This window comes from Clupea harengus, chromosome 10 (genome assembly GCF_900700415.2).
Source record: "Clupea harengus chromosome 10, Ch_v2.0.2, whole genome shotgun sequence".
Lineage (NCBI taxonomy): Eukaryota > Metazoa > Chordata > Actinopteri > Clupeiformes > Clupeidae > Clupea > Clupea harengus.
In genome coordinates this window covers 12,728,771-12,740,675 of record NC_045161.1, presented here as the reverse complement: position 1 = coordinate 12,740,675, position 11,905 = coordinate 12,728,771, and the positions used below count along the sequence as shown (strand labels likewise).

At 45.7% G+C, this 11,905-nt stretch overlaps 1 protein-coding gene across 2 annotated transcripts in view; it reads right to left on the bottom strand.

Moving 5' to 3' along the window:
* Positions 1-2,308: 2,308 nt before the first annotated feature.
* The window catches only part of pkn2b (protein kinase N2b), a 28,658-nt gene continuing 19,061 nt past the window's right edge, over positions 2,309-11,905 (bottom strand). For both annotated transcript variants that reach the window (XM_012839608.3, XM_031575411.2), the window contains exons 6-21: positions 11,577-11,790; positions 11,082-11,267; positions 10,610-10,719; positions 8,329-8,472; positions 7,739-7,814; positions 7,255-7,565; positions 6,770-6,912; positions 6,350-6,425; positions 6,136-6,227; positions 5,559-5,735; positions 5,358-5,420; positions 5,177-5,253; positions 4,494-4,636; positions 4,238-4,345; positions 4,061-4,141; positions 2,309-3,897 (exon numbers count right to left, since the gene is read on the bottom strand). In XM_012839608.3, the coding sequence (XP_012695062.1) occupies positions 3,694-3,897; positions 4,061-4,141; positions 4,238-4,345; positions 4,494-4,636; positions 5,177-5,253; positions 5,358-5,420; positions 5,559-5,735; positions 6,136-6,227; positions 6,350-6,425; positions 6,770-6,912; positions 7,255-7,565; positions 7,739-7,814; positions 8,329-8,472; positions 10,610-10,719; positions 11,082-11,267; positions 11,577-11,790 (2,205 nt within the window). In that variant the 3' untranslated portion in view covers positions 2,309-3,693. The remainder of the gene's footprint in view (positions 3,898-4,060; positions 4,142-4,237; positions 4,346-4,493; positions 4,637-5,176; positions 5,254-5,357; positions 5,421-5,558; positions 5,736-6,135; positions 6,228-6,349; positions 6,426-6,769; positions 6,913-7,254; positions 7,566-7,738; positions 7,815-8,328; positions 8,473-10,609; positions 10,720-11,081; positions 11,268-11,576; positions 11,791-11,905) is intronic.

The following is an 11,905-nucleotide window of genomic DNA, read 5'->3' as shown; positions in this document are numbered from 1 at the left end:
TAGAGGGTGTCGCTCGCTGGTGCTCCCAGAAGGCTGGGCACAGCAGGGCGGAGTTTTCTCCTCACAGGCCTCCTTCGCAGTTTCCCTTTCCTCTTCCTGTGTGGGAAATGTGTCCCGTGTCCCCAGTTTCCCCTGGAGAACCAGTCAGCCAGAGTTACCATGGAGACTCCCTCTGAGACCTACAGCCGCCCTTCCCCAATCAGGCCTGGTTGGCTGACCATTGCTGTCCCCTCAAGACAGCTGATGTTGGGTATAGCCTGACTACACCTAGCCCTAGGCTTTGAGCGGTGGCTGCCAATGCCTTAAAAAACAGTTTTAGTTTGGTGTGACTAGCTAGCTGGTTTAGTTTGGTGTGACTAGCTAGCTGGCTGAACATGTTGACTGGAATCGAGAGATGAAGCATGGTTGAAATAAACACCTGAGAGACGTGCAGACCATCCAGAGGTGGTCTATGAGCACGCTGTTTGAGTTTGCCGAATAAATCAATGAAAAGGGTAAATATTTAAGTCCTGACCAAATTTACATGCTTGAGGTTTTAGCAGCAGTTACATTGCCGGGTGTGTACAGTGACCCATTTTTTTCTAATAAGAGAATGTAAGACAGCACATTTTCCAGGAGGGCGTCCAACTGGTCTAAGGAGGGTTTGAAGTTTCTACACTTCATCCCATATCTGGTGCTCAGCTGTTCTAATCCTAACCCTACCTGCACTGTGGTTTGGCCTCAATCCACACTCAACACCACATCTGTTTAAAACCACCACCTGTGCTGCAGGACCAGTTCAACAAGCTTTTGTTGGTTTTATTGGGGAAGCAGTCTTTTTGTCAAGAGCCGTGAACAGGTCACCAAACTGCTTTGAAAGTGAATTGAAATGTCTTGCAATTCGAAGGATCCCGTATGTGTGTGGTGGTGTGTGCGTGGGGGATTATGAAACTTTTCTTGCACATACATGTTCTTTTACCCCCAATGTCCTTTTCGAACAGGGTACAGTAGAAGCGTGGGAGAACCCGAAACAGTGACACATTTGCCTTTCCTCATCTGGTTTTTCAAGTTTGGCTGGTTGTATTTTTTTTTTTAAACTGTCTGTTCTCTGTTGTTAAAGCCAGCCCCACCAAGTCGAGGCAAGCACCCCACTCTCCCTCTGCTCCCTGACCTTTAAGCACAGACCCTTTACCTCTCCTAATCTGGTCTTTCTAACGTCTCGCTGATCCCTCAAAGATCCCACTTCTCAGTTCAGGCTTCCCATTCAGGCGTGCTCATAAAAAAGGTAAGCCCAATGAAAACAGCCTCTAAAAAACAGGATGTCCATCCGTTTATTCAGCGCATACATTCCTCACAGAAGCTCCTTTGGAAGGGGGGGCAGGTAGGGGGGAGACCAGAAGACCAGGATCACGCTGAAATTTGTATTAAGGTGTGTGTTTTAGAGCGTTTTTGGTGATCCACTAGGTGGAACAGGCTGGTGTCGTTGGGGGGATCCTACCTCAGACGTCCGCAGGCCCACCCACTGCGCTATCAGTACACGTGCCCAAGTCCGGGGGGGAGGCAACCAGCCAGCATCACTAAACAGTCTGCATCTCAGGCCTCCATACTTCAATGCCCAAGTGCTACAATGTCATAGCCTGACGATGTCATACTCATAATTCTAGTCAGAATATGAGTCTGATACCGCTCCGTTGGGCTGTGATTATAGGGCGTGTTTCAACCGAACCAGGAAAAAAAATGCCTCTTCGCTCAAGTGGATATATCTAGAACCAATCAGAGCAACGTAGTATTACCATAACGTAGACCACGGGGCCAGCTGATACATCAAACTTTTACCGGATCCCGTAGGAAGGACGGCAAAAACATATTTTCGATCGACAAATGCTTTGATCGTGTTTCTCTGTTCCTCTTTCAAAATGAATGTGCTGTCAATGTCTTCCAAAACACACTCGAATCTCCACATTTCAGCTCTCCAACGGCAGCCATGTTTGTTGAAAACGAATTCACCCCAAAAGCTCTTTGGTGACGTGGTTGATTACGTTACGGTTGATCATCTGTCCATCATCGTATAAAGCCCGCCCTGACAATTTGATTGGTCTATCTATCCTCACAGATTTTTGTGCGACACCAGACCGAACTTCCCAACCTAAAATTTTGTAGGCGGGGCTAAGTTCGTCTGGCATCCAGGCTAACAATGTCATGGGACCAGGGGGGATAACTTGAGGTCAACATCCAAGTCTGTAAAAGACGGCCAGGGCCAGTCCCTCTTCACATGGCATCACGAAACAGACAGCGCTTGGGCGATATTTAAAAAGAGCCAGACTACAAATGTCTTTTAAAAAAACACTATTTAAAATACAGCCTGCTTTGGCATACATGCATGCCAAACAAAACAAAAAATATACACTTTGTTTTCATTGTGATGAATATACATTTTTACATTCCGTTTTGAGAAGTTCAGAATCGCTCTCAAGTTCGAGCTGCCCTCTCTTTTTTGATGTCCATACATCCATATATTAAAAACAAAAATCATGTCATACCATACAGCAGATTCAAAATGCTATTATTCTAAAAATACAGTATAAAACTATAACTTACACTTTTCTTAAAGAGTACATGATTGTTAACAGGGATCTGGAAGAGTCCGGAAAGAAAACAAAATAGATGACAACTCAATGCAGTTTTTTTTCCTTTCTTATCTTTCATTGTGAAACTACTTCTTAAAAAGTTTCAAATACACTCATCCATCAACATGACCATCTTGGCCAACATCTTGTTGATGATCTGAAGACCTTGAGAGGGAGGAGTATTTGGCAGCTAGCTTTGGTAGGTTTTTTGAAGTACCTGACTATTAGTGTTTTTGTAAGACCTTCATCTATGACAGAATTTAAGGCATTATGGGGAGAAGGGTGAGGAAAACGAGAGAATAAAAAAAAAATGAAAATGATATAAATACAAAAACAGGTGAAGATGTAGTGTTGTGAATGGGGACAGCTGACCAATGATTGTCCTAGATGTGCACGGAGGTCACTTTTGCGTCCATACGTGGAGAGAGGAAGCACTTAAACGGTCCCCCCCACCAGGCTAGACTACAGTCCAATAACTGCTCAGATACACTCAGCCTCTTCCATTAACAGGCACATTTCTCTGCCTTCGGGGCTGATCAATTATCAACAACGCGATTTTATACATGAATGAAAAAAGGTGGAGGATTTCTTTTCCGTAAGTGACAAAAAATTATTATTACTATTAAGTATTACTTTGACACAGCTCAGCATACCAACAGGAGAGGGAGGAAAAATTACACAAAAGCATGAGTCATCCAGTTTGAGATCTTATACAAAAGGAGTCCATTTTAAACAATCCCAGTGCTCCGACAAGACAAAATGGATACCATATAGGGCATACACCTCAGATGACATTTTTCATCTACATCTACTCATATTTGTGGGTACAGATTTTTCGGTTGATTTATTTTTTGTTTAAAAGCTTCCTTTTAAAAACGCCAGTCCCTTCAATGGCAGACAAGAGGACAAGAAAATTAGCTTGTGGACGACCATCACCGCTTCTTGCAGCTGGCAAGTCTTGCTTGTTCAGTGAGAGGGGTTCACAGTGTTGAGCATGACAACAGAGGGCAGGGGCAGTGTTGACGTTTGGTGTGGAATTAACTTCTTGTTTTGTTTTGTTTTTGTAATTGAAAAAGAGGGGAGGAAGCTAACACCAGTCAGCGATGTAGTCGAAATCACCGAACATCTCCTGCTCGTTGGTCGTGAGGACCCTGGGCTCACGGGGCGGCGTCAGGATGGGCGCCTCAGAGGTGAACTCGTCGTCGAAGTTGCTGACGTCCTCGCGCCCCTTGATTGTAGGAACGAAAGGAGGCCGTACCTTCTTGGACAGGAGGCCGTTCCAGTCGACATTCTGGTGGAGATGAGAGAGAAGTAAAGTTAGACAGCATGCCACGGTACCCTGACTAGTAGTGCCTTAGTAAGGTCTTAGCCACGACTTTAGATCCAATGCAATAGCTGAACTGCACTGATGTGTAAAGGTTAAGAGGCTGAATGAGAAAAGTGGGAGCACGTACTCTAAAGAAGGGGTGCTTCTTCACTTCTTCCGCATCTTTCTCCCCAGCTCCCAGACGCCTCTCTGGGTTCCTCCTCAACAACTGTGGACAGGAACATTCCCCAAATCAGACACTGCATACAAGCTTAAGAAATAACAAAATCAACCGTATGGTCTAGTCAGCCGATTGTCTACACACCCTTCTCATGATGGAGATGGCCTCTGTGGAGAGGAATCGTGGGTAGCGAACTTCATCGTTGACAATGCTGTCAAACACCTCCTCTTCATCGTCCCCTGGGAACGGCGACTGAATGAACATACACACACAAACTAGATCAGTCAACAGAACTACTTATACTTATTAGACATCCTCTAAGTGGGGCATCAGCACTGCTGAATAAGCAGTTTGCCAGTACTAAGATGCCACATTGCTAATGCTAACATTAGCGCCTCACCTCTCCGACCAGCATCTCGAAGATGAGCACGCCCAGGCCCCACCAGTCGACCGCCCGCGTGTATGATGTCTCGGTCAGCACTTCTGGAGCCAGGAACTCGGGTGTGCCGCAGAACGTGCTGGTGCGGTCACGGAACCCCATGCCTGAGAACAAACCAGCCGAGCAGAACAGTCAAACCACAAAGCCACGGCAGTGACTAATAGACCTAGGAAAGCCTCCCTCAGGGAGCTGAATGGAGAGAAACCTAAATAACTGAGTAATCCATATTTGTTCACTGTTGGGTTACATTTACACAGTTTGTGTGGGAGTTCCACAAATCACCTGTTGAAGGGGCAGGTGTCAGTATTCATTCAGTAGCCATTATTTGCTCGTGTACAGCACTCACAATTGTCATTTGGACTATGGTGTTGAAGATATCAGTGCTACAGTACACTTTAGACAATGCAAGTAGGAACGTTTGTATGAGGTTACCTTAATTCAAATTGCCATATTTTTGTTATCTTTTGGTATTGAGCTTTTCCTGTGCTCATATCTGGAGTACAGGTATACATGATAAAAAAAATAAACTGGCGAGAAACTGAGGGGGTTATGTGGGGACCTCTAGGTGATGACCCTTAAATAAAAAAAAAAAAAGAGTGCAACTTGGAGAAGTTATTTTGGTTTAGAACTTAGTCGCCCCTAACCTTCTTTGCACAAGCCAAAGTCTGCGATCTTCACATAGCCTTCAGTATCCAGCAAGAGATTATCCAACTTTAGGTCTCTACGGAAGCACACACACAAGCAGCATTAGGGGTTTGAAATATTTTCACGATAAAAGCTTTGATGAAGCGCTCTGATTAAAATGTGACGAGGAAATGAACTAACCTGTAGACGATCTTATGATCATGAAGAAACTGCAATCCCAGGACTACACAAGCAGCATAGAAACTAAAAAAAGGACAAATGTTACCCTTTTAGATTCAATGACACCCAAGAGTCACAGTGTCACAAAATGCAAAGAGCACCAGCAGACAGAGTGTGTGTGTGTGTGTGTGTGTGTGTGTGTGTGTGTGTGTGTGTGCTTACACGGCACGGGGCTCAGAGAAGACGTCGGCGTGGATGTGCATCATGAGGTCGCCACCGGCAGCGTACTCCATGACGAAGCACACATGCTCACGGGTCTGGAAGCAGGCAAACAAGTTCACCAGGAACGGGTGCCGCACGCTGTTCACCGTCTCAAAGATACGCTTCTCGCACATAAGACTAAACAGGGGTGGGAAGGGAGGGTGCAGGAGGCAAAATGACCATCACATTTACAGTGCAGGGCTTTAACAGAAGCAGCGCAATCCACTGAATGTTTGTTACTAACAAAATGCACAGAAACAGTGTGTGTTCCACAGCGACACCTCACAATAAACCATGGTTAAAAGAATTAATAACCATTCTCTTATACATTGACATTGATTTTTTTTTTAAACTATAAGAGTTTACATATATATTATAAATCATATTGTCTTAATTATTCAGTATTTTGTTGATGATCAGTTACTTAAGAGACTTAAGAGGTGTTGCCTTTGTATGAACATATTTCATGTCCAGAGAGTAAACCCCAAACCCCTTCATGTACACTAGCCTACAGACTCTCAAGATCCACTCTGCATACCTGTCCACCTCATCGCGAGCCACAATGTCGCCTTTCTTCAGAGCTTTGATGGCAAACATTTCTCCGGTGCTCTTGTACTCGGCCAATAAGACCTGGACGAGAGGGAGGAGTTACCATAAGGTCGGAACAGGAAGTAGAATTAATTATCATGCATCACAAACATGGCTTGCAGCTGATTGGCAGGTGAGCATGGTTTGCAGGAAGTGTTGTGTACCTTCCCAAAGTGTCCGCGGCCGAGGACTGCTACACATTTGAAGTCCTTGAGGCTGAACTGGAATTCCTCCTCTTCCCTAGAGAGAGGGGGGGAGAGAGGACACAGTGCTCAGCTGAAGACAACATAAGAGCAAGAACTAACACTTCTCCATATTCCCATGCCTAGTAAACAGATCAGATTTCAAAGATGGACAGACAGAGAGGGACACAGACCGAGTACTGAGCCAATGGCTTGTTAAATACACTTCTGCATATAAATCCCCTCTCTCCACCCCCCTCCTTTATTCCACCATTCCATATATTACTATATCAATGACATTCAATCTGTTTCATGTCATTTCAATCATCCTTTAGGTCACACTTATTGGGTGTTGCTGGGACGCGTGTTAAGCAGCCACTCCTCAGTGGTGTGTTTGCGTACTTGATCTCTGCTGGGGGCTGGACGGAGGTGAGCTCCAGCTCAGGCTGGGGAGTCTCGTCCTGCACCAGACTGTCGTGGACCAGGGGCCCCACCACCATACTGTTCCGCCGGTCATTCAGGAAGTCAAAGGTCGCCAGCGCATCCTGTGAGGGAGGGAGGTGGGGGGGGGGGGCAGTCCGACTCAGTTAGGACGAATGAGACAAAGATTACACTGGACACGTATGGACACATGGTCTTTTTATTAGGTTTGACTGTAAGGGAAGCTGATATTTACCCCTGTGATTTACAAATAAATAAATAAACTTCTAAACATGAAACATACATCTATCAGTTACATTACTTGTATTAAACTACTTGAATTAAAGCAAAAAAAATGAAACAGTAAAATTAAAAATATATATATTACATTGCCTTCAATGCAATGGTAAACATAGACGTAACTTGAATGTAATGCATAGACATGACATGAGACACTGCCTGGGTACCTGCACTGCCTTGCCATCAGGAAGCTTGCCCTCAACCAGGGTTTCGCCCATGTCCACAGCGATCGAGTGGCGCTTGTGTAGAGGGTTGTCCTCCTTGTCAAAGTCAAGTTTGGTCACTGTAGTGTTGCTGGAAAGTGTGGGTGAGTCTGCGGAGCCAGTGGATCCAGTAGAGGTGCTCTCAGGAACCAGCTCTGACAGCTCAGGCACCTGAGGACTGTAGGAGTTGTTCACCGAGGGGATGGCCCTCCTTACCAGCCGACCCCACGTGGCGATGTTTATATTCATCTGTGGAGCACGCAGGAACGTTTTTCCTGCAGCGAGAGAGAGAGAGAAAAAAAAAAAAAAAAAAGAAAGAGAGAGAGAGAGAGATCAGTCAGTCTTTAATGTGTGTTTTGATGGTTTTAAAAAGCTGGACTGATTTGGACATCCTGTAAGCCAGCAAAGTTTGAATTTCAGACACACTTCACCAGACTATACGACTCACCTTGCTGCTTGGAGAAGATTTTCTTTTGTCTTTGAAGTTTAGGTCTTCTCTCAATAACTGGGTTGAAAAAGGTAACCTATCAAACAAGACAAAACAGAGGAATCATTACAGACTGACCTCACAGACTAAAACACCGGCCTGTTCATGCATGGATGGATGTTTGGGATCACATGGAACACTTTGACTATACATAAGAGGAGAAGCAGAAAGGCTTAGCGTGGATTACTGACACAAAGGAACAAGTGCAACAACTGCCCCACACATTTAAAGTTAATGCCTCCGTCCAGGGAAGCTTAACATGCAGTGACAAATGCATCACTGAATGACTGCTTTTGGCCTCATGAACTTTGCATTGTTAGTGCCATCCTCTGCTTAGCGCTACACATGATGAACAGAAGAGTTAGCATGAGCGCTGATCTAGGGTCAGAGTTAGCATGAGTGGCCCTAGATCAGCACTCATGCTAACTCTGACCCTAGATCAGCAGAGTTAGCATGAGTGCTGATCTAGGGTGAGAGTTAGCATGAGTGCTGATCTAGGGTGAGAGTTAGCATGAGTGCTGATCTAGGGTCATCCCCAGAGTGCCGCTCACCTCAGCGAACAGTGTGCCCTGCGGCTCCAGGTACAGGCACATGCCATGGCGTTCGTTGTCCAGGAAGTCCTCCAGCCGCAGAAACTTGACGGCACACAGGGTACGCCAGTCACGCCAGTACACCGCAATTTCCAGCTCACGGGACTGTGTGCACAAACACACAAACACACCACCCAGTCAGACAACCAGCACCCAATAACAGGACATGCATTTAGGTCTCGTCTCGAAGTAAGGAACTGATGAGAACCATGTATGCACAGGTCATGACAGGCACATAAGTGGAAGTATTTTCCACTACTACTCTTAGAATAGGGAATGTTTCACTGGTGTAACCAACCATATGCTACTTTTTTTTCTATTGACTTCCAGCAAGAAAACATCTACAGTTTGACATGCAGGCCATTGTGAAGTCTACTGACGAAAAATGGAAAGAAAATAAAGAATCTCTCAGCGTACACTTAACATGAACTCTTCTGACAGTAAATACATGGAGCATAACCAAAATTGAAAATACTCTGCATTTAAAACATAAAATCACATATAGGCCATCAGATACCAATAAACCAATCCCAACTCTTAACTTCCTTATCAACTAGTGCTTATCATATCTCTGTCCTCAACCCTATGGCAGTTTGTATTATCTTTGGCCAACAGTTTGTGGACATTGAAAAAATAAATATTCTGAAAAAATAAATAAATAACAAAATAAAATAAAGAGTTAATAATACATAAAAATAAAGAAGGCCTCATGGCGGTATGGTAAGCTGCTGCTCAGTTGTGGTGTTGACCAAGAGGTATTGCATCTGCCGGTAAAGGGATGGGTCAGTTAGCATAACTCTTATTGTGAATGCCAAACTGTGACTACGTTTACCGCCATGCAATGACTAACATTCAAACAGAGCCAAACAGATACAAGGGTGAAAGCAGCTGAATGCTACCATGCCAAATACAAGACATAATTCAGGTTTCCCTACTCCTGTCGCTAGTAGACATGACTCATAAAGGCCTTTATAAATTACACTTTGTTTGATTCATATTGCTGTGGTGTACCAGGCCAGCAGAGGTGTTGGGATGTGGACCAAAATAACAAGATCTTTTTAAGGGGGTAAGCCATGGCTTTACACTTTGGCTCTAGACCCATGACAGCCTGTGAGAGGACTAGGAGACAGCTGTCCCAGACACCAGTCGTTCATCATTACACAACTCCACTTAGTTTAAACGCTAACACTAACAGAGCCTATCCACTGATAAGAGCTTATCAGAGTAAATAAATGTGTAAGAACACAGGGGCTGAAAGAAGATCTGGACAGACACTCAGAGATAATTGGCATCTCACACACACACACACACACACACACACACACACACACACACACACACACACACACACACACACACACACACACACACACACACACACAGAAAGAGACAGAGAAAACAGTCCTGTGGTGCAATGAGCTCATTCTGTTGAAACGACTTCAAGGCGACTCACTGAACTCATCCTCACGTCTTTTCTCCCCTCCAAATGTCAGGACTTCATCCCCCACCCCCAAGAAGCAGACACCAAAACAGCAAGTTACCATGCTGCTTTCTCCTCCTTGCACTCCCACCCCCAAGCCCCCTCAGTGCTTTAAACCCCTACCCCTGTCTCCTGCCTGCCCGCTCATCATCAAAGCAGGGGCACCAGTGGGAGGCTGAGGGGAGGGCTGAGGATGGCACCTATTCTTCCAACACTCGGCAAGGTTCGCCCCTCAGGCCAGGGGAGTTTACTTTTACAGTCCATGCGCTCAGGTAACTAAAAGAGCCGTCCGACCCGGAGGATTTAAAACCTCAAATGGGGGTGGGTGGGAGTTGGACAACAAACAGATTAGGAGCGTCGACGGCGGTTCTCCTTTTCAAGTTGCCTTCAGAAGGGGGGTTGTAAGAGAGGCGAGCCAAAGCCTGGATTAACACTGCCAAAGTTAATTGTGGAGAAGGACCCGGGGTTGTTCCACTGCATGTGTGAGTTAAAGTGTAGGGGGAGTGTGTGGTGTGCTTTTCGTGGGTCAAAGGGAACAAAGGGAAAGAGTAGTGTGTGTCTGTGTGTGTGTGTGTGTGTGTGTGACAGGGATAGACTGTTTGCTACACACTGGATAAGATACCTTGTGTGTTAATTATGTGTGAGAGGAACAGTCAAGAGTGTTCAAGAGTGAGTGAGAGAGAGAGATAGATAAAGTACAATGGAGTCAATATGCACACAGCAAAATGTGTGTGTGTGTGTGTGTGTGTGTTATATGCTTACCCTGTCCAGGTCAAGGGTGAACTTTTGGTCCCAGGCCTGGTTACTGACAGGCTTCCAGCTGGTCTGGCCCACCACTGTGTTATCCAACTTCAGCACAGCACTGATCTCATCTGGATGACACACACACACACACACACACCACACACACACACACACACACACAGTTTAGTTTAACTACCCCCACAGCAGCTCTGTTCTAGGCAATTAGTGGGATCAGTCCCTAAGAAAAGCCAGGACACACGCTGAGGAGATGCTAAAGCGCAGCTTCAGCTAAGTGCATTTCAGCTCTGACTGGCATCATCACTTTCCCAACACAAAATCCCCCCTCTGATTACTCCTCCGAAAAGGTATTTAATTACATTTAAAACCCAGTCACAAAGTAATGATATACGCTACGCTAGACATGCGGGAAAGACAGAATGATGTGAAAGAATACTGAAAGGAAAGAGAGAACGATGGGCGGTCACTCAACTGGTCAGCTCGTCGGACTTGGAGAGGTTGCGCCCGCTGCCGCCGCGGTTTTTGTTGCTGCGGCTCATGAAGGAGGAGCGGGTTTCGCTGGGGCTCCAGCCGGGCAGCGTCATCGCCCCCCCCTTGGCACGGCCCGGAACGTTCTCCAGCAGGTCCTGACAGCCCATGAGCCTCACATCCAAAGTACCTGTTATGCACACCCACACATATTCCAAGACGTCATTACTGATTTTGAATGATTGTGATGTCTCCGTCTTACTGTAGTATGAACAACATTTTATATACAGGTATTAATGCTCTTTAGGGCGTATATAAAAAACAACTCAATGAATCACTGGATCATGAATTTACAACTAAGACTGTCTCCTCATCCCCACTCCCTGCTTTTCAAAAGGTGGATATAAAATGCCTATTCAAAACCGTGTGTGTGTGTGTGTGTGTGTGTGTCAGGATGTGCATGTGTGTGCATGCCCGTTGTCCCTTTGGCGAGTCATACCAGTGAGAGCAGCCGGTTTGGCCACCGTGCTGTACTGGGTGTATGTGGATATGATGCTCTGGCGCGGGCTGAGAGGAGGGGAAGCCACCATGGCCAGCTCCTCCTTGACCTCGCTGATCTTGGGGTGGTTCTTGGGCAGCTCGCTTAGCCGCTGCTCCAGAGAGTACTTCAGCAGGTCCAGCTTCTGACTGGACTCATTTAACACCGCCTGGGCCTGAGGAAGGGAGGGGAAAAGAAAGGAAGGAGGAAAGATAGAAAGAAAGATGAGAGGGAAAGAGAGTGAGAGATTTAACTCACTACTAATACCCAACACTAATACACTTAGTGAT